Source organism: Oxyura jamaicensis, chromosome 3 (assembly GCF_011077185.1).
Source record: "Oxyura jamaicensis isolate SHBP4307 breed ruddy duck chromosome 3, BPBGC_Ojam_1.0, whole genome shotgun sequence".
Classification (NCBI taxonomy): Eukaryota; Metazoa; Chordata; class Aves; order Anseriformes; family Anatidae; genus Oxyura; species Oxyura jamaicensis.
In genome coordinates, this window is record NC_048895.1 from 75,227,014 (window position 1) to 75,248,421 (window position 21,408).

The 21,408-nt window shown below is 36.7% G+C and overlaps 1 protein-coding gene across 2 annotated transcripts in view; it reads left to right on the forward strand.

Annotated features, from left to right (window-relative positions):
* ASCC3 (activating signal cointegrator 1 complex subunit 3) overlaps window positions 1–21,408 on the forward strand; it is a 277,788-nt gene that overhangs the window by 26,934 nt on the left and 229,446 nt on the right. For both annotated transcript variants that reach the window (XM_035321897.1, XM_035321898.1), the window contains exon 5: window positions 18,835–18,955. In XM_035321897.1, the coding sequence (XP_035177788.1) occupies window positions 18,835–18,955 (121 nt within the window). The remainder of the gene's footprint in view (window positions 1–18,834; window positions 18,956–21,408) is intronic.

Sequence of the window (21,408 nt, forward strand, 5' to 3'; positions counted from 1 at the left end):
TCTGCCAGCAGCCCTTCTGAAAGAGAAGTAGGGTGAAGCAAACTTTCACAGAATCTGGAGGGGACTTTGCCTGTCAATGATACGTACCTCAAATGAAGGAAGACTCTCATTAATCAAAGAATGTGGAAAACTTTGTCCCAACTTTTCCCCTCCAGACTGTTTCAGAATCTTGTTGCACAGATGTTTAAAATGAACCCTTTTAACTGCTGTCTAGCTCTATTAAAGGCTGTTTTTATGATAACATTTTCTGTGCTACAGTTTTGTTTTTTTTTTTTTTTTTTCAAAAAAAAAACTTTAAAAATTACTCCCAAAAAACTATTTCTTTTCCAGACGATGTTACTATGCCTTTTCAACATTGCTTTTCCTTTCATTTACCCTTCAGGCAGTTCCTTGCGAGCGTTTCATTTCTGTAGTAGTGCTTGTCTCCATGAATTTAACAAGTCCCCATGTAGAATGTTGCATTTTTTTAAAATTAAGTCCAGATGTGACACAACTGGTATGTATTCATTTTATAAGTTAATTAATTGTTAGGCCTGCTGATGTATCTCTAGTAAGCCCATGCTACATTTAAACTGTTTTTGATATACCTGCTCTCTGATTTTTTTTCCATTAAACTCCTTTTAACTTTTTTTCCTGTCATGTATATATGTATTTTATTCACAGTGTTATTACACTTGTAGATGTGAGCTTCCTGACCTACAATTTCGTGTGTCAGTTTTTGAAGATTTATGAAAGATTGTCTTGTGCTCAGGCTGCAAGAACAAGGAACTTTTTGGTTTCTAGCTTTGATAGCATCACTTTTATATTCAAACTCTTTTCTCTTCTATCCAAAATCAAATATTCTTCTTTAACCAGAGATGAATTTTAATAGTAAATTTCAATTAAAATCAATGAAAGCACAAAGTTGGTAATTAAGACCTGGAAGGTAATAATCGGGAGTCAAAATTTGTCTTTCAAAATGGAAATCTGTGTTATGGGAAGGGACCCAGCTAGTGAAGTCAGCTGGTCTGTGGAGCTCAGAATGGTAAGCAGGCCCGGACACTTTTAAAGCAAAAGACACTAAAGTTCTCTGTGGCGATATGAGCCTATAAATAAGAGAAACATAGCAGATTATATGGCCTTTTTTTTTTTTTTTTTTTTTTTTTTTTTTTCTCCTCTGTAAAAATCTTTTAAGGTGTCTTTACAGTCTACCCAGTTAAATCTAGTATACCATCACCACCTTATGGAAATATACACCATTCCTCATAAGCAGGAAATTTGTATGTAAAAACTATTAGTAAATGATGACAGCCGTTAAGTAAGGAAATAAAAAGGTATTCACAACTATAGGTTATAGAGTCTTTACTAGAGTTACACAAACTTGGATTTAAACGTGTTTGTCCCCTCCTGCTTTTCAGAGGCAGTGCTTAGGGAAAATCTAATTGAATTACTTCTCCAATGCTGTTATTGAGACTAGGAAATAAGTTTTATTTCTAAAACCGTGTATACTTCAGCCTGCAGTGATCAGTCTTTTTAAAATTTCTTCATGTCTAAATGAAAATAGACAGACTTGGCAAAAGAAGTAGTAACCTTGCATTTTGCAGCTTGCAAATTGCAGGGCACGCTGTCCACAGTAAGCCATGACTGGTCAGTGTAGCAAATTCTGGTCAGAATGGAAGCTATAGAGCTCAGTAGTCAACAGATTATTTATTCTCTAGGAGCCCTTTAGTTTCAGCTGTTTGTTGTTTTTTGGCCCTCTTCTGAGCTCCTCAAACTATGAAAAGATGTATTTTTTTTTAAGCAGAGAAGGCCTGTGTTTGATTTGTTGCTTGTTTGGTTTGATATTGACTGCTAAAATAATTTCAGATACACGTATTCTATAAACTAGTTGGTTGAGAAAGGAGGTGAGACCCTTTAAATTTCCCCAGATAATGTTAATTACTGTGTTTACTGGATTTTTGAGGGGAAAAACTGCCTCACAGTGCTGCAAGGAAGGAATGTTTTGAGAGACTGGCTAAATTTCACCTTCAGCTATCATGATGAACTGTCAGAAAGCCCCACAGTTCCTGGGTTACTGTCACTTCCTTTACCTGATGCAGACCCCTCTTATTTGAATGAAGCTTCCTTCCTTCCCCTTCCCAAGCCGGGAGGCTTTTTTTCCTGATGGATTTATTGCATTAAAGTCATAGAAATTAAGTGCAAATTCTTTCTTTCGCTAGTATGCTCTTTTTTTAAGTTCAGAAACTTACTGTTTTGTAGCAGGTTCCTTCTCAGTAGAATCTCATAAAAATAAGTGGAATGAGCCATTGAAGTACTTAAAATTTAACCTTATGAGCAATTTAATGAATTATAGCGTGTAGAAAATAAATAGTCCTTGTGTTTCAAGTATTCTTGATTATGTTGTAAAGTGACCTTGATTTCAGATGTGTTAAATTGGTCTCCTAAAATTAAGTATCTATAAATTATGGGTGTTTGTTATTCAGGGAAATCATTCATTTCGTTTCCTTCAATAAGCAGGAATCTGTAATGGTCATTTTTCTCTTAAGACAAAATGAATACAGTCTTAATTTATATGACCAAATTTCTAATATCCTTTAAAAGCCTAACATTATTTATATGAACATGTCAATTTTTTTCAATGTGCAAGCTAAGACAAATGTAACAATTTGAAAGTACATTGAAATACAGTTCAACGAGAGTGTAGTTAAGAATTTATAATGCAAACCAGCTACAAAAGGAATTTTGAATTCCTGCAGACTACAGACACTTATTCACTCCTTCGCTTAAGTGAATGGAAGTGCATATACAGCTTTGCACATAATCATGTTACCTCAAAATAAGACTAAGCTGATGTATAGGTTTTCCTACCAGTGATTTAGTGTGCTTTTTGTCAGTAGCGCACACTGCAGATACTGTTCTCTGTATTTGCTGATTTCTTGCTCATTCTGAAACACTTGCTTTCAAGGGTAGTCAGAATTTTAGTGTTAAATTTTATATATAAAAAACATATGTTCCGGCTGTTAGTATCGGGGGAAAAAAAGGTGACCTGAGAAAGACTCCACTCTTATTTCTAAACCTGAATTCAGATTAATAATTCTCAGGTCTGTACTGTGAGTGCTCCCTGAGCAGTATGAATGTGTAATTAATGTTAAGAGCTCTGAACTCTTCACAGCTCATGGTATAATACCGACTGTGAAAAATGCCTTGGCATTTCATTTGTTGCAGAATGGTGCGACACTTAGGTGCTGGCTCTGAGATCCCACTTCTGACATACCATGCAGGCTCCAAGAGAGATGCTTTAGAGAAAAAGGCTGTGTTAGCCACGTGCAGCACAGTCTGCTCACACTCAGTCTTTGGCTGATGCTTTTGGTTGGCTCATGGCACAAGTGGAGCTGCACGTGCCCCCCTGGTTACAAACTGACATCGGTGTACTCGTGAGTGCTTCAGTGCTCCCAGAAGCTTCTCTGTTCGCTGTCAAAGCCACAGCTTCACTTTTCTGTGTTAGCTGCCTCTCCTCTCTTTGGACTCCCCCCATAGCTCTTCTCACTTGTCCCAGGCAGAGCCAAAGGTGCTCTTAGAGTTCAGCTCGTGGCTGCTGTTCTCCCAGGTATGGTCCGTGTCAAAAGGAGGCTAGGCAGAACTTGGGGCTGATGAAAATAGTTTTAGTAAGCAGCCTGTAGAAAATTTAGGGGAAAACACTTTATGAAACACAACACATAGCATAATGCACTAAGGCATAAGTAAGCAGCGCAGCTTGTTAGTGGATGGTGATGTTATATGAACTAGGAGCTGTAGTCAGTGGTGAAGTGGCTGACTTGGCTGTACAAATTAGAGGAAACAGGAGAGGTGAATGTGTTTTGAAAACTGATTTAGACTTTAAAGTGATGAACACTAATCATTCAATATGCATAACTGCAAAGACAAAACCTTTAGAATAAAATCCTAGCATCATTAAAATAAGTTGGACGTTTGTCCTCAGTTTTGAAACAGTCTTGATTTTATTACTTGTGTTAGTCTGTACCTATGATTCTAATTTAATCTATAGAGTAGATTTCTGAATTGTGTGTATTGCTGATATTTTATATGCACAGCCAGCTAAGTAACACCTGTAGAAAATTAGGATTGCATTTGTGTTTGCCTTTGCATTTTTATGAGACTTTCCCACGGAGGAATTGGATATCTGGATGTAGACTCAGTCTTTATGGATTTTAACTATTAACACTATAAAACTACACTATAAAACTCACTGGATTAAACTAAAGTAGTCTCGTGCAACTGATGCAGCAGGTGTAACAATAAATACATAAAACATTTAACAAAAATGAAGAGGGTAGCTTGGAATAAACAACTTGTTCTAGATGCAGCAGTTGTATACATTACTTATTATAAGCTATCCTATTTATTACTTTAGTTACTTATAGGAGATAAAAGGTGTTGTGAAACAGCTTTCAGGAGTGTGTGTGTGTGTATATAAACACACATATATAGTGTGTATATTTATAAACACGCCTTTAGTACTATCTTGTATTGCTCCTCAAAGTTTATTGAAGTCCTGAGCTTATGGAGATTAGGTTTGTGGACACTACCTGTAAAAATGGCAAATAAAAAACATGGTACATTATTTTGTTATGTAGAAGTCATTATTAAATCTTCTGTTATTAATGTTAAATTTAAGTTCATTTAAGAACAAAACTGTGGAAGTTAGCTGTTTGAAGGGATTTGCAGGAGGAGTTTTGGAATAAGGAGTCTCCTGACTCTTCTCATTTAAAGTACCTGAAATAAACATTTAAATATCCAGCCAGAATTGGAAAATGTTTTATTGGCTGATCATATTTCAAAGATGTCAACACCTGTAAGTTTATATCCCAATGTAAAGACGTTCATTGTAAGCACTGCCAGATACTTTCAGTGTTACATTTCATTTTTGAACTTAGGTGGAGAATGTGTTAATACAGAGTGCCTGTTAGTAGGAAAAGCGGTTTGAGCAGATGACTTCAACATTGCTATGTATAGAAGGTGCTAAAAAATAATTGGAAAAGGGTTCACAGGAGGTGAATCACATAGAAGGTAGCATGTGAAATAAAGTATGAAAAACCGAGGAAACGAAATAAGAAAAAATAATTGTCAGACTGACTTGATGCAAAGTAGCAATAGTACAAACATATTTAGTGTGGGAGTAACGCATCAACGGACTGTGGCTTGCAGGAAAAGGCACTCAGAGGGAGGGGACAGCAAAAGACTGGCAGCATAATGCAAATGTTTTGTAAATACTGGTTGTTCTTATTAGTGAGGAAGTAGCTCACCAAGAGTTTTGGTTTGTTTTGAGATTCTAACAATTTTTCCATCACTATCATAGCTTTGCAATAGCTCAGAAATTTTCTTTATTAACAAATGATCATCAGCTCTCAGAACTATTGCACAGAGCAATTGTGTACGCCTTGTGAGGCACTCTTCAAATTCCAAACTGTAAGGTTTGATTATATTCTTAGTTATTATTATGACCTGTTTGATGTTTAAAAATCATTGTGTTAATGCACTGGCTTTCTAAATACTGCATAGTTTCCAGATACTGTAAATTTTTCTACTCAGTTTGGACATGGGAATTCAGTTACCTATGAGGGCTTTAAGCAAAGACTGAGAATCAGTAGATTATTCCAATAAATGTTCAATACTAATTTTTATGGAGAGGTGCATAGCTAGACTCCCAGTACTGTTTATTAATGGAAATTGATCAGTTGCATATTGGTACTAGATTTTCATTGTTATTGAATCATTCACCTCTTAATTTAGTAGGGGTTCTTTTTGTTTTTCCCAATATCAAACAAATCTGAAGTGATGGTTAAAATGTTATCTAAAGTGATGGTTAAAATGTTATCTAAAAGCTTCATAAGTTACTTCAGATGTTATAGATAATTTAATTATGGTGACATAAGGATATGGCAGTACTTACCTGACTTCCTGAGATTCATCTTTTGCTCCTGGAGACTTCGTCAACCAGCCTTAATAGTGATTTTTACTAATCTAATAGTGATCATAAAGTTAGCTGTTCCTTTAGGATCCTATCTAGGGTTCTTGTGTGAGTGTTTACAACTGGTTATGAATCCCAAGCCTTGAGACGTTGTAAAGAACAGTAATTAATCATAGACAGAATAGTTTTTTTTTTTTTTTTAACAGCTCAGATTCCTACTGCTTTCTGTTATTTCATTATGTCCCCACAGAATTTACTCAAATCTCATCTCCTCTTTCATCTGTGGAGAAGGTAAAAGACTTTTGCCAGGGAACTTACTGAGGACAATCTGAATTTCTTTTGTCACTGTATTACTTTAATGTAAATGTTTAATAAAAGTTAATTTGTTAGGTTTGTTTCTTAAAAACTATCACACAAAATTTTACAATAGAAATGTGTTCACATCATAGAAAATAATCAAAATTCTTGCTCTCTTTCTTAGAAATTTTCTTAGTTAAAATCAATAAACAAAAGTGGTAGTTCTGCTGTGAATCGCAGAATATACAGAATTGTAGGGGTTGGAAGGGACCTCAAGAGATCATTGGGTCCAACCCCTCTGCCAAAGCAGGTTCCCTAGAGCAGGTTGCCCAGGTAGGTGTCCAGGCAGGCCTTGAATATTTCCAGAGAAGGAGACTCCACAGCCTCCCTGGGCAGCCTGTTCCAGTCCTTCATCACCCTCACGGTGAAGAAGTTTTTTCACATGTTGGTGCGGAACTTCCTGTGCTCCATTTTGTGGCTATTGTCCCCACAGACCACTGAAAAGAGGTTGGCGAAATCCCTCTGTCTCCCAACACTTAAGGTATTTGTAAATATCGAGAAAAGAAGACTGAGGGGATTTTATCAAGTCTGAACAGACCCGGGTCTCTCAGCTTTTCCTCATAGGGAAGATGCTCCAGGCCCGTATCATCTTTCTGGCCCTCCACTGGAGTCTTTCCAGGACATTCCTGTCTTTTTTGTACTGGGGAGCCTGGAACTGGACACAGTGCTCCAGGTGAGGCCTGCCCAGGGCAGTTTCAAGACAACAGTTGAAAATGCTGATCTTTAACATCCATTTTGACTTAACAGCTAATTTAAACGTTCATTGATATTTATAAACAACACCACATGAAAACCTTGGATATGATACTGTGTTGTAGTAACTTAATCTGCATTTTCCTTAATGAATCATGAAGCTATAGCATTATCTTTTAATGTTGTCTGTGCATGTACTCTCGCATCCAAGATATTTTTGAATCAGAGCAATGTGTCTCATAAAACATATTTGCTTTTAAGCATCAGAGTGGCTCTTCGTTTTGTTCAGTAAAAGGATATTCTAGCCCTAACAAATTAACATATCACAAAGCTTATTCCCTGTTACCTAGTTCATAGAGAGCAGTACCCATTATGGGAAAGTACAGATATATATGGAACACCCCTGCGGTGTTTCATCTTTATCTTATCGTCAAAGCTTCTAACTTGGTATGACTCTGGCTTTTCAAGCTGAAAATCTTCTCTTTGTAATTTTATTAAAATTACTAAGAATTTTATACTCAAACAATAAAAAGCTTGGGTCTCATTATGCTTGACCATAAAGCTTATCTGTTCACCTTTCAAATAGAGAAAATAATTTAGTTATTTTTGATACAGTTTTCTCCTTTTTCCAGTTTTGGCCTTCTTTTTGAAATCAGAATCTGTAGTACACAGCTCCATTGATGTCCAAGGACAGTTGAAACACCAAGGATGATATGAAACTTTGAATTTTTATGAAAACAGAGCCATGCTGTTTCTCTTCATAAGAAAGCAAATTGAATGGAGTTTGAGTGCTGGTTTTTGAGGACAGGACTTAAGATATGATGAAAGAACTGCAGTGAGAGCCAGGAGATGCTAGGGTTCATCCTGGTGCTAAGAGCTGGTTGATTTCCTTCCTGTCAGTAACTTTTCCTCTTTTCTGTCAACTCCTTTACTTCAGTTTTGTACTGAGAGAGAACTTGTATCTTTGAGGTGGTGTAAGGCTTGATCTATTCATGGGGATTTTTGAATCAGCTTAAATATATCATTAAACTTAATGAGATTTTTTTTTTTTCTAGAGTGAGACAGTCTGTAGTTGATAGGGTTTTTGCCTTTTTATTTTCTTTTCGTCCTAAGAAGTTCTTTTCAGATCCAAATGGAGACATAAGGAACCACGAGGTCTGCAAGGTGTGATCAGATGGCACCTGAAAGATTAAGGCTGACTGAGTTAACTAAACAAAATCATATCCTTCCAGATCATTTTATGGAGGGGGGAAACAAACCCAAACCCACAGCTGCTTAAGTCATAATATTCATAATTCTGAGTTTCCTGTGGTTCTTGATATTCCAGGCTTCCAGTTTCCCTATGTCTACTGCAGTGGGAGAGGGGCTTTGCTGGCTGAAGGAGATGGCACTGGTGCTTGCTGCTGGATTCACTGGGGTGTGTGGACACCACTGTGCTCACCCTGCAGCCATTTCGGGGTCAGAGCAGAAGGTGAAAAGGGACTTATTTGGAACAATCTCCTTACCAGCTACTTAATATATCTATCCCTTTGTTAAACTTGGAAGTTACCAGAGAGGCTCAGAACTTGTTTAGTAGTTCACTTCTGTGTAGGTGCACAATGATTTTGTAGGACTTGTTTCCATTGGAAAGCTAGGCTAAAAATTCATCTTTCCTTAGTTGAAACCTTTTTCTTCTTTCTTGCATGCACCCCCAAAAATCCAAAAGGCTGTGTTTCAGGCAAAAGCTTTCTTTCTTTGGCTTCTTGCCCACTGGGGTGCATAGCAAGCCCCAGTGCTGGGCAGCAGAGGCTAGGGCTAGACAACACCAGTGGCCTTCCACAGCGCTGCCCTGAGGAAGCTTGCTGTGCCTGGCAAGCTTTCACGGACAATCCTAAAATGTGGACTTTGCTATCCTAATTGAGAGTGAACTAGATTTCAGGATTAGAGTTTCTTGTTGCTCTTCATCATTAACCGCTGTTAAGGAACAGAGTAAGGTGCTTGGCTTATTGGTGTTTTCTTGTACGTTGTTGCTGCACATGGGACAAGCAGAACTGTTGGACTGCCAACAGACAGTTCTGCACTCCATGAAACTGTTCTGAAATCATAGAATCATAGAATATCATGGAGTCCAACTCCTGACACCACACAGGTCTACCCAAAAATTCAGACCATGTGACTAAGAGCGCAGTCCAAACACTTCTTAAACTCTGTCAGGCTTGGTGCTGTGTCTGCTTCCCTGGGGACTACTTCCCTGGGGACCCCGGAAATTGTCAGGTTTTGGAATGGTTTTCCTCTAACAATATCAGCAGGTTCTTCTTTTGCAGACAAGATTTCCATTCCAACTGTGGCCATTTTGTAAGTAACTTAAGTCCCAAGCGCTAGAAAAAGAAATGTTTTGGATGGTTGATTCTAATACAGAAATTTCTATTAATGCATCTTTCTGTGAGTTAAAGTCAGGATTTCTTATTTCTTACCCAATTCAGTTGTTCCTAATACAGAATGAAAAAGGCATCTGCTGTCTCCTTTTAAAGTTATCCTGTCTTTAGACATTTTTTCCTCCCTCTGGGAGAATTTGAATTTGCACTACTGCAGTAGTGATGCAGGCATCTGTGTAGTATCTTTATAAATAATCATTCAGTAATTCCAAGTGGGCCTATAGCTTTTGCAGGGATGGCACCTGCTCCCTGTGCTTAGAAAAGTGGCAAGTGAAGCAATTAGCTAATTTTAGGATATTTTTCTTTCAAAATTCATAAACAGCTGATTCCAGAACACTTCTGAAGATAAATACTAGTTTAAGGAATCCTATAACAGTAAGTTTTTTCTATGCTTAAATTAGTCTTCGGGGCTTTCTTTTTAAAAGGCATGTTAGTAGTCTGCTGTTTGTAGCTGGGTTTGACATATTTTTAATTGCCTGAGTCTTTAGGCTAAATGAGCTGGTAGAAATACCCATGTAGTTCCGTGTTTCAAGTTTTGAAAATTAGTGCATCTGTGTAATTCCTAATTAGTCAATGTTAAACACCGATAGCGGTAGTAATCTTCCCCCCTCTATTTACTTCCGCTTAAAAATATTATGGAAATTTGCTTAGGTGCTTTGTGGTTTTGCTTTTGTTGCTTTTGTCAAGTGTAGTTGGCAGTTTTAGACACACAATGAGCTGGAGAAGGCTTTCCATCAAATATGTTATAATTTGTCACAGCATAATTCTAATATTTTTTTGATGTAAGAATGCTAAGGTGATATCTATATTTAAAACTGTCAGGAAACTAAGTAGGTAAGACGATTGTTTTAGGCCTTTTTAGCTATATTGGCACATACTATCAATCTGATAATGTTTTTTAATTCTTTTTTTTATGATAAAAATAATTACCTTTCTTTTTCCCTGTAACTGATCAGTTTCAGTGTTTTAGCTTTAGACTTCAGTTTGATTTAAAAGAAATCTCATGCTCTTAATGCCTGGTGCCTGTAGGCTGTGAAATTAATTTTCATGTTTTAATATTCATTTTGGAATTCTTCTTTCATGCACTTCTACAAGTGTGTAGTTGAAGTGAAATTGCATCGTGTTCTGTGGAAAAAGAAATACAGAAATAGAAAGTAATGCCAGCTTGCTGAGGGGAGGCAGTACTACAAAAAATAATTGGTTTTATCTTTATTTATGCTTTGAACTTGTACTGCTGGACTAAAAATGTTTCCCATGCTCAAGACCAAATTTCCATCAGTTCTTGTTGCTCTACAAAAGTACTAACTAGAAAAGTAACCAAAGGTTAAGTGTTGTGTGAGAATTTGTTATGAAACCATTTTAGCACGTCTCTCACAAAGACCTTGTTACATTAAAAGCTTCCCATCAGCTTCTTACTCAGACTTGTTCTATCTTTTAAGTAACAAAAACTTTCACCTTTCCATTAAGGGAATTCCTAGAATTTTACTGCTGCTTTTTTGTAGTTTCTGACTTTGTATTTATTTTGATTGCCCTCTGAAGGTGAAATCCAAAAATTCCAAGCTATCTCCTTTCATGGAAAGAAATTTAAGACCTCTCTGATGACAAGTAGTAACTTTTTGTTCATCCTTATGAAGCTGGCGCTTAATTCCTCGAGGCTGTCTGAGGACCAGGTCCTTGTTGTCCTGTGAGCATGCCTGCCCATAGGCTTGTTGTTCTGTCATGCTCGATCCCAGTGATGCCTGGGATTGCAATGTAAGAACCCTGTAGTTGAAGAAATGTGTTCTGTATGCAAGTAGTCTGTCAGCAACTCACCTTCAGAGGGCTGGAAGTGACCATCCACAGTTTACCTTTGAGGCGGGCACAGTTAGTCTGAGCTTGCTCAGACTGTGCAAGTCTCCCAGGTAGAAAGGCTTGCTAGGAGTGGAAGATAACTTCTATGTAGGTGGAATTAATGTGCTGGGCTGTGGATTCCAAAATAAACTCTTCATTTACTTTATCCAGACAGCTTTAGCAATAGGACTATATTGCAAGAAATACATTACGTTTTCTCTATTATTTTTGAGGTAAAGCATTTATTTCAGTTACTTAATAGCTCACTTGAGTACTACTCAACAGAAGAAACTTGAGACCATGCTATAGACAGGATTTTTGCAAGGCTGTCTGAAAAATGTGCTTTCTGAAGTAAAATAATTTGGATACAAGCCACAAAGAGCAGGCATAGCAATTAGTTGCATAGGAGATGCTGTGTAACTTTGGCCAGCTGTTAGGCTCTAAAAGTAGGGAGATGGAGAAGCAGTACTGCTTGGCCAAATTGGGTGTTACATTTCATTTAGTGCTGCAGAGCTGTGTAGTGCTAAGGCTCAAAGAGAGCACAAGGACCATTCCTAGTCTGTTGTGTTTTTTTTTTGAAGAATAAAATACTTTCTGAGACATTTAGGATTTGTCCCCACCTTGCAGAAGATGCAGAAACCAAGAAAATGCTCTTTTTTGGGAGATAGTTTGATGTAAGAGTAATGTTCACAGTTCTCTACCTCATATTTGAGTTCAAGGTAAGGAGATGATTATTCTAAGGCTCCTTCTAGATTGTGCCTTGTGAAATTGCAAAGTGAATATTAACTATTGTAATATTCCAAGTAAAATCTTATTGGAGTCTTGAACTGTGAGTTCAACAGCAAGGCTCTACTTTTTTATGGCTGAGCCTGACTGGAAGATATTTCCTATGCTGTGCATCTCATTGGAGTTCAGCTTTGTGCTTGTCCGTGCTCTGGAAGATAGACTGCTGTCTGTAGGACTGCTGTCTCTGTCTCCTTGCCTTTTCTGTATAACTAGCATATATTGAGTAGAAATTATTAGCATGGGGACCTTGTCTCACCATTCTAATGCAGTGTGACACATCGTGTCCTTTGGTTCCTAGATTTATTACTTATCACACTTTCTTCCAGGTATTAAGGCTATGCACATAAAATGAAATTTAAAAATCATTCAGACAAAAGTGAGTGACCATTTATCACACACATTTGTGCCTTTATGGTCACTGAGTAGTAGCTGAAGTCATGTGGGACCTTTGTTATTGAAGACATTCAGGGCTGTCGTTTGGGCACAATCTGTTACTGCTTCAAGGAACGTAATAGTTTGGCTGCTTTTCAAGAAACCGCCGATTGACATGCAGCTTCTCCAACTGTTGCCTGCTGTCTAGTTTATCTCATAATAACTTAATAAAAAGGTAGCTAAGAACATTCTCTAAATTCCTGCGCCTGCCCTCAGGCTCTCGGATATTGACATTTCAGGCCAGAATAATATATAATAATGTATATAATCTGGCCTGCCAGCACCTACGCTGATGACAGAATCATACCATTTTGTGTCACTTCTGTCAGAACCATCCTAGGTTTTTCTAACAAGCTTATACAGGTGTCTTGCAGGTGTTTTTTTTTTCTTCTTCGTCTGTCAGGCTGACCTGAAAGGGTCATGGTCTGAGTTACTATATTCAGAGTTGATACATACACACTTTTTTTTTGAACTTGCAATGTTGCACATTGTTTAATCTTTTGCCATCAGCCATGTTAAGCTATTAACAGCATTCAGGTTACAGGCTTAAGAGCCAGAAACGTGTTCGCTATTCAAAACTGCAGCATCTTTATTTCTGTTGTTCCATTTGTGGAATGAACACTTTGGATAAGTAGTAGAAGTGAATATATTAGAAATAAGAATGATGCTAGGAAAGAGCTGGAAGCGTTTCAGGGAATTTGCTTTTACTTTGGTAATTTCTCCATTAAAAGCTACCACTGTGCTGTCACCAATGTGGTCCCCAGCTTTACTGCCCTTCTAAGATTAATTGCTTCTAGTTGGCCTTTGAATGCTAGAAATTTCATCCTGTGGACTACTACAGTGGATATGACCCTGCTGACTCCTGGATTTGATTAACTGAAAGCATTTCCTTTGGAATGAAACATAATAATTAGCTTCTTATGCCACGTAAATTGCTAGGTGTGGATCACAATTTCTCAATTTGCCTTTTATTCTCCACCCTTACTGTAGAATCAAAACATTGTGTCCAAAATTCTTTTCTCAATAGTAATCTCTCTTTAGAGGTAAGCAACAGATTTCAAGAGGAATATTCAGCTTTTTCAGTTGGTCTGTAACTTATTTTTTCCTTTCTTCAGGATAAAATTTAAGTTCAGTACTATGAATGATTTTATCAGCAAGAATAAAATAAGCCTGTTGTATGGGAGAGACTTCATGGCATTTATCTTCTGAAATATTAAAATTCACTGTAAACACTTATCTTGCTCCTGTATGCCTGATCACAAAGATGTTCTGGGCAGAGCATAAGGAAGCAACAGTTATGTGTGAAAGAACAGTGAAAGGATCCTGATTTGGTGAATTCGTGTTTCTTGGCCTTCAAAACAAGCTAATAAAAACCCTAAAAGCTTAGTCTCTGTAGTTTGCTAAGAGTATTTCCCAGCATTAAAGAGCTGGAAAGCTGGGAGGTAGCAAGTCTCCTTGAGGAAGAAAGAGAGAGGAGAAAATGTCAGGGCTCAAGCGTGTGTTGAGTCTCTCCTAGCTCTGGAGGCTGCAGTCAGTCATGACAATAATCTGTCTGCTTGCTGTCCTGCTACTTGTGACAGTGACAGAGTGAGTGCTTCTAGTTTCTCCTTCATGCTACAAAAGGATTAATTTTACAACTGGAGTGGGGTAAGTGTTATTGTACCAGATGGACATCAATTTTAGAAGAGGGAAGGGGTTTAAGGAAAAACTTGTGGTTGGAATCACTTGTTCTTTTTCTTTCCATTAAGTTCTAGCATTTTTTTTAAATTTAATTAAGATGTCTAGAAACCAGTGAGTTATGAGAAGTCTAATTTGATTATTTTTAACATTTTCAGCTCTTTGCCTTTTTAGACCTCTAAGTAAGTTACCTGTCTCCTGCTGTCTGTGGTGGCTGGGTGGCTGATCACATAACAGCTGTTAGTTTACAGCTGAGCAGAAAATATTCATTTTTAATTTCGGAGCACAGAATGAGGTGTGGTTTTTTTTGTTGTTTGTTTTTTTTTGTTGTTGTTTGTTTGTTTTGTTTTTTGGTGCTGGAGACCACAAAGGAAAAAATAGTATTCAGCTTATGTGTGGTAATATTCATTATGTAAAAAAAAAAAAAAAAAAAGACATAAATACAAATATTGCTGCTATATTGTGTGTTGAGAGAACCATCTGCTGAGAGCATGGATGAGTGAACGTGGGAGGGCCTGGAGAACAAGAGTAATGATCCTTCATTTAAGTACTACAAATGGAATGAATAAGAAGTGTTTTTGCTGTAAAAATAGATTGTATCAGGAATTAAATATTGCTAAGTAACATTATTGAGAAAAGATATCAAAATTCTGTGAATAAATGTGTTAATGAAATGCAGAAAGGAAGATGTGTTAGTAGCAATGCTTTTCTTGGAAATTACTTAGGTTTTATGATTTAAAAGAAACTGTGGGGAAGTTTTTATTTTCTGTAGTGAATATTAGGAATTTCTGTGCAGCTTATGCTAGATATTTGTCCAGAGGATCAATGCAGTTGATCAGGGGTAGGTGCTCTATCACTTTGAGAGGCTTAACAGTAGATAGGATTCACAGCTTTCTTAAGCTTTCCATTTTACAGAAATTGTTCCTTCATTTTTCTTTGGCTGCTATTTGAGGTGGTTGATTCTTTACGGACTTATTCAGCACAGTTGCAGGGCAGTCACCCTGAACAGCATCATGAGGAAGGCTGACCTGTGTGTTAGGAAATGCTGCAGCCTCCTGTGAAAAGTACTACAATTGTATTTTGTAAATCAACATTGCAAAGCAACTATTGTAAGTGCTCACTTCAGCACTGTGCCCCCAGCTGAACATCCAGACTTAAGACTGAACTGTGGTGCTCAGGACTGTGTTAGTATTCCGTAAGTACTGGAGGTGTTGTGGATTTTGCTCTTTAACAGCCTCTTCAGCCATTCCAATCTATGTCAATAATTTCAATTTATACCATCAAAAGATAAAATTACTGTCAAAAAGAAGTGTTCTGGCAGAAGAAGGCCAATTTGTTTCTTGATCAGTTTGCTTTCTGTGCTGTGGGGCTTCTTCAGTCCTACCAGATAGAAGCCAGTTTTCAATCAACACAGTCCTAATTTTCTCTTTCCTGCTCTCTGATTTATACAGTCAACCTGTATAAATTGTAAGTGCTTTCCAGTGTAAGATTGATAGCAGCAGTGAGGTGGTTACTTTGTTCAAACTTTGACACCTCTTTCTCTTTTGAATAAGTTAAATGGTAAGTTTTTTTAAAACTCATGTTTACTCTTCAGACTTTGATGAGAGTTATTTGAGTAGTGTGACTATTAAAAAGGAAGGCAAATTTTGTGCTTTGTCTGAAGATGCCAGACTGCATTCTCTTGATTGAAGTTGGATCCCAAGAAGGAGTGGTGTTTTCTCTCCAGCTCATAAATCAGTTTCCTTAGGTTGTCTTAGGGTCTGGTTGCTGTTTAGATCATTAATGGTGTCTGTCATCATAGAAGTTCAGGTTGTTTTTTAATTAATGTATTGCTTTAGGAATTAGGTTTAAAGATTCCAGAAAATACCAGAAGTGTTTCTGAAATGGTGGAAAGCCTTGTGAATGGACCCTGATGTGTTCTTGAAAGCCTAAGCAAATGAGAAGATACAGCACTGTACTTTGAAATGACAAGATTCTGGATAAATCTGGTGATGAATAAATATAAGACTTACAGAGGTGTCTTCAAGGTGTCTTTTTTTCTGCTCTTTGCTATCTTTTTCTACCGCTATCACCATTTTGCCATCAATGGTAGATGGTGACAGGTCTTGCAGTTTTACTTATTCTCCATCACCTGGCACTTACGTTTATGTCTTGGTTTGGCTCTCAATGGTTGTTTTTCACCCGTGATCTCTGGCATCCTTCCAGTGGGTTTGGGAGACAACTTGTCGGTAAAAACAGGTCATCGTTGCTGGTCTTCTGTACTGTTTCACTTCTCTGTCTTGAACAAGGAGCTCACTTTGTGTTCACTGTTTGAAATATTCTCATAGCCTCCTTCTTTTTCAGACAGCAGCATGGTTACTTGGATTCTGCAGACAGTTCTCAAACTTCTGGTAGCAAATTAATACTACGCTCTGACCATGAATCAAGAAGGCAAAATGGAGTGACTCACACTGCATGAGCCTGTCGTGTGTAATACCATACGTCTGCTTCTCTTTGACTGGCAGGCTGTCTGGAGACTAGGATGTTATCTTTTCATCTTGGTGCTTCTCCATTCAGTCCCTAGTTGACTAGGGATTAAGTGTGAAATGCTGTTTTATGGTAGTATCTGCCTCTGGCATGGACATAGAATGTCATGTAACTTTACTACTTTTATTTTTTTTTGTACAATTCTACTGTTCTGATCAGTTGAAATATAGATTTGATATGGATGTTTTTTTGATCCAGAGTATACTGGGAAAACAGGAATGGAAATATATTTTCCTGTTCTAAAACTGTCACCAGACCCCAATCAAAACCCATCTTTTCTGACTGAACCTTGTCAAGCTTGCTTCCAGTGAGAGTGATGCTCTGGAGTCCTTTGCAGAGCTGAAAGTATACAGTGGATGTTTTAGGAATAATGTGTCAATCGCCTTTTTCCTTTTTTCTTTGTTTTGGCAACATTGTAAGTCTGAATATGCATACACTGTGTGTGCTGCTGTGAATAAAGTCCTCTTATATCTTTAGATAATATTGGTTAAAATGTGGCAGTAGTGACAGTGAATAGCTTTGCAAAAGACAAGAATTAACGATGATTGTTAGAGAAGGCTGGATAAAAAGAAATCCATTATAGCTTGAGATCCTTGTCAACAAAATGAATGTCTAGCCAGCAGTTTATTGTCCTGTATTTTTGCAGTTTGCTACTCTTATTTGAGTGTAGGATTTTCTGTTTGTCCACATTTATTGCATTCTTTTTTTACCCAGATTAATGCTCCAATTTGCTGTCAGTGGTTACTTTAATAAAAGAAATGCAAAAGTTTATATATTTCATGGTCTCTGCAAATGCTGACATCACTGCACTAATTGATACACCTTACGTTTTTATCAGAAACCCTGAGTGTTAAGGAGCAACACTTTCTTTTGTATTATTTATTAAATGCAAGTTCACTGTATGAAGTACAGATTGGCCTGAAAAAAGGGATCACTATTCTGGTGCCCTTCACACTTCGAAATTTACACAAGCAGATAGTGATAGGACAAGGAGGAACAATTTTAAACTAAAAGATTTAGATTAGATGGTAGGAGGAAGTTCTTCACGCAGGGGATGGTAAAGCACTGTCATAGGTTGTCCAGAGAAGCTGTGGATACCCCATCCTTGGAGGTGTTCAAGGCCAGGTTGGACGGGGCTTTGAGCAACCTGGTCTGGTGGGAAGGGGGTTGGAACTCAATGATCTTTATGGCCATTTCCAACCCAAACCATTCTATGGTTCAATGGATTTTGCAAATACAAGTATCGTAACACTATTGCCCAGTGGGCAGAGATAGCTGCAGCAAAGCTCCCTATTGAAGGAGCTGGCAAATTAAATACAGGATAGTAAGAGAACTCTCCTTTTCATAGTTAGAGCAGAAATATTTGAATCCTGCAGTGGCAAAGTTTTACTCATTCACAGAACTTCACATGAAAACACACCGTAACTATTATTCTTACCTGATACCTGAAATTTAATGAATACTTTTAGAGAGCACTAAGGAGAAATTGTCCTATTTGCCTTTTGAGAAAATGAAAAAAATGTTAGAAATCAAGAACGGTTTCTGAGTAGCTTACTGCTCTGCTGTACTGCGTTGAATTTTGACAAAATAATTATGGATAAGATGGACAGGAAGTGCTCCTCTTAATTGTTTCCTCAAATCCTGCTCTCTTCCACATCTATGACCTTTTTGTAGGATATTAATGTGAAAATGCAGTAGGCAATTTCTCTTATTCACCGGAATGGAAATAACTTCCTATTTATCTGACATCTATAAGAAAGAACAAGTTCTCTTGATTTATCTGGTTAGATTATGGAGGAATAAATTTGTAGCATAGTTTATGTAAGTAACTTAAAAAAAAAAAAAAAAAAGTAAAGTTTGGTCTTGAGAAGAATTAAATTTTATACAAGAATCTCAAAAAATGTTTTATTTAATAGACAAAATTCACAGTGTTTTCAGCTGGAAAGGTTTAAACTCTGCACTTTTCCCTTTTAATAACATAGAATCTAGATAAATGCTAGCGATGATACCTCTTGGGCTGAATTACTCAGATTTGAAATTCTTTAAACTTGTTGTTAACAGATATGCTATTACCAAGGATGGAAATACTGCATTCCTATTTGAAATACTGTATTCCTATTTGTAATTTTTTGCTAATTTGGACAATGACTTAGGACTTTCTTTTCTTTGTAGTTATTTGAACTACTAGGCCCTGAAGGTTTTGAACTTATAGAGAAGCTCCTACAGAACAGATCTCTGATTGTGGAAAAATCTTTGACTTGTGCAAATGATAACAAGTTCCAGACGCTGCAAGGTACGTGACTACAAAATTGTTATTCCAAATCACATAAAACTTAGTTTTCTAACTGTTCAATTATATTTCGAGCACTGGCTATGCACATTTAAAAAGAAAGCAAAAAAAAAAAAAAGTGGTGGTGGTGTAGGGTGCTTATGTTAGTGTAAATAAGTAAATTGTGGTTTGGTTACAAAAAGGAAATAAAGGCATATTGCATATTTACTTTTCAACTGTATATGTGCATGTGTAATTTTAAATGTGTTAACATTTGTATCTATTTCAATTGATTACCATTGAAATAACTTCATCTTGAGGTATTCCTCATCTGCTATGCCAGTTTCTGTTTCAGTGTTAACATCAAATGTTTGTCTTGGTGAGAAAAAGCACAGTAACAACCACTTCTGGGGAAAAAAAATAAACTGAAGGATTGATAAATGAGAGGAATAAAGGGGGTCAGGTTTTATGCTCTCATTTGGTTTTTTATAAGATACATTACGTACACAGAGTAATAGTTTTAAAATCTGTTTTACAAATCGCTGCTTAAAAACAAGCATTCCTACTTCATTCCCTTACAAAAAAAATAAATCTGATTGTGAAGAGGTTGCAGTGTGGGATAATTCTTACATAGACATAACACCATACAGCCCATTGTGTGTTTACAACTCATGGAGTTAGAAAAAGTTGGTTAGAGCTGATATTGCTGGACTTAGGTATCCTCACAATATTTTTAAAATGCAAACAAACCATACTTAATATGTCTGTTGTAAAATGTAATTTACACAAGTGTTTGGAAGTTGCTTTTTTTTTTCCAAGTGTTTGGAAGGTGCTGATGGTTAATCTAAAGTCATCAGAGCAATCGTTAGTTTTACCTGCTACTGATTTCAAAGCAGAAACTATCAGTATAACAAGGTTTTGTTTTGTTTTGTTTTACTTTCTCATATAACCAAAAGAAAAAAATATGTATGCACTGGAAACCAAACAATTATGTTTTTTCTTCAGTGTGCAACATTTTCTTTTCATTTAGTAGCAGTAGTATTTTGAAAGCTATTATGAATTTATTCTTCAGCATGCCATCAGTAAAAAATTATGCTAGACTGTAGAGGAAGAATATTGTGCTTTTCGATAGAGTGTTACTGGTTTTATGTTTTTTAGTTTTTTTTTCTTGTTGTTTTGCTTTTTTACTGATGACAGCTCTTCTTTTGCTGTAGTATAGAAGTCAGTGATATTTGAGTATCTTCTCCAAGACTGAAGATGCTCTGCCCCAAGTTCAGTTTAATCATTTTAGTAGGCTTTTTCCTTTTAAGTCGATCAAAGTGATATTCGTCATGGGGACTGAAGTTTTAGCTTTCCCGAATTGCATTTGGGAAAGTAATCATTCGTGTTTGGAAAAAGTTAGTTGTTTGGTAACTTTGGAGTTTTTGTGTTTTGACGAAATAAGCACAAGACAAGGAACTATACATATACTGAACATTTGTAGAATGCTGTATTATTTGACTGTTATTATAGAATCTAATTCCTCAGCCACAAAGGTGACTTGTGTTTATCAAGTAGCAGTTCTTTGTCCTAATATGTGTGGTCTGGATTAAATTTAGGCAGGAAATTGCATCCATTGTTTTTCCCTTTAACAATGATAGAGAGGTAAAACTACAGATGTGATGGTATTACTGTGGACATTTTGTCAGTTTATTAGATTTTTTTCAATAATTGACAAGTTATAGTCACTTTATTTAGTGTGCATGCTGTAAGAGTTTCACTGTTACGGTCGTGAAAACTAAATGTCACAAATTGTTCAGAAGACTTGAGAAAAAGAAGTTTCCAATTTTCAGGTTCAGGGCTACACTGAAAAAAATACATTTGAAACATAATTAATTATATAATGGTTAAACCCATATAAGCTAATAATCTGTTTGCTGAATTTTGAAAGTAGAGGTTTAAAAATACTGATAAAGTTAAAAGCAAACAAAATCTGTCTACCCCATTGCATATAAAAGATTTAGTTGTGTCTTTGTTTTCAATCTGCAGTAAAGAGCAGTAATGGCCTAGGGAAGGCAAATGTGACTGGACTTTATCCTGTTCCCAGCTGCCCTGGATTTGTTGTGTGTTGTAACTCCTCTGTGGTTCTCATTTTTTTAATTCTTTTGTTCAATCCTGCTGTTTATCCACATAAAGGGAAGGAGTCTGTAGAGAATAAGATTACTTTTCTCACTTGTTTAAGAAAATTAAACTGTTGGTATGCTTTCAGTACAGTCATGTCATCTAGTAAATATACAGTAATTGTTAAGGGAAGAAGCTGTTTAAAAAAAAAAAAAGAATTTATTTAATCTATTTTCACAGCTTTTATACTTACTAGTATATGTAAGAGAACATAAAAGAGGCTTTTCCAGTGTTGATGAAGTTATTGTAAATCCCACAAAGAAAGCCCCTCCTTTTACTGCTAGTTTGCAGTACTTCCCCTCTTACTTTGGGACAGA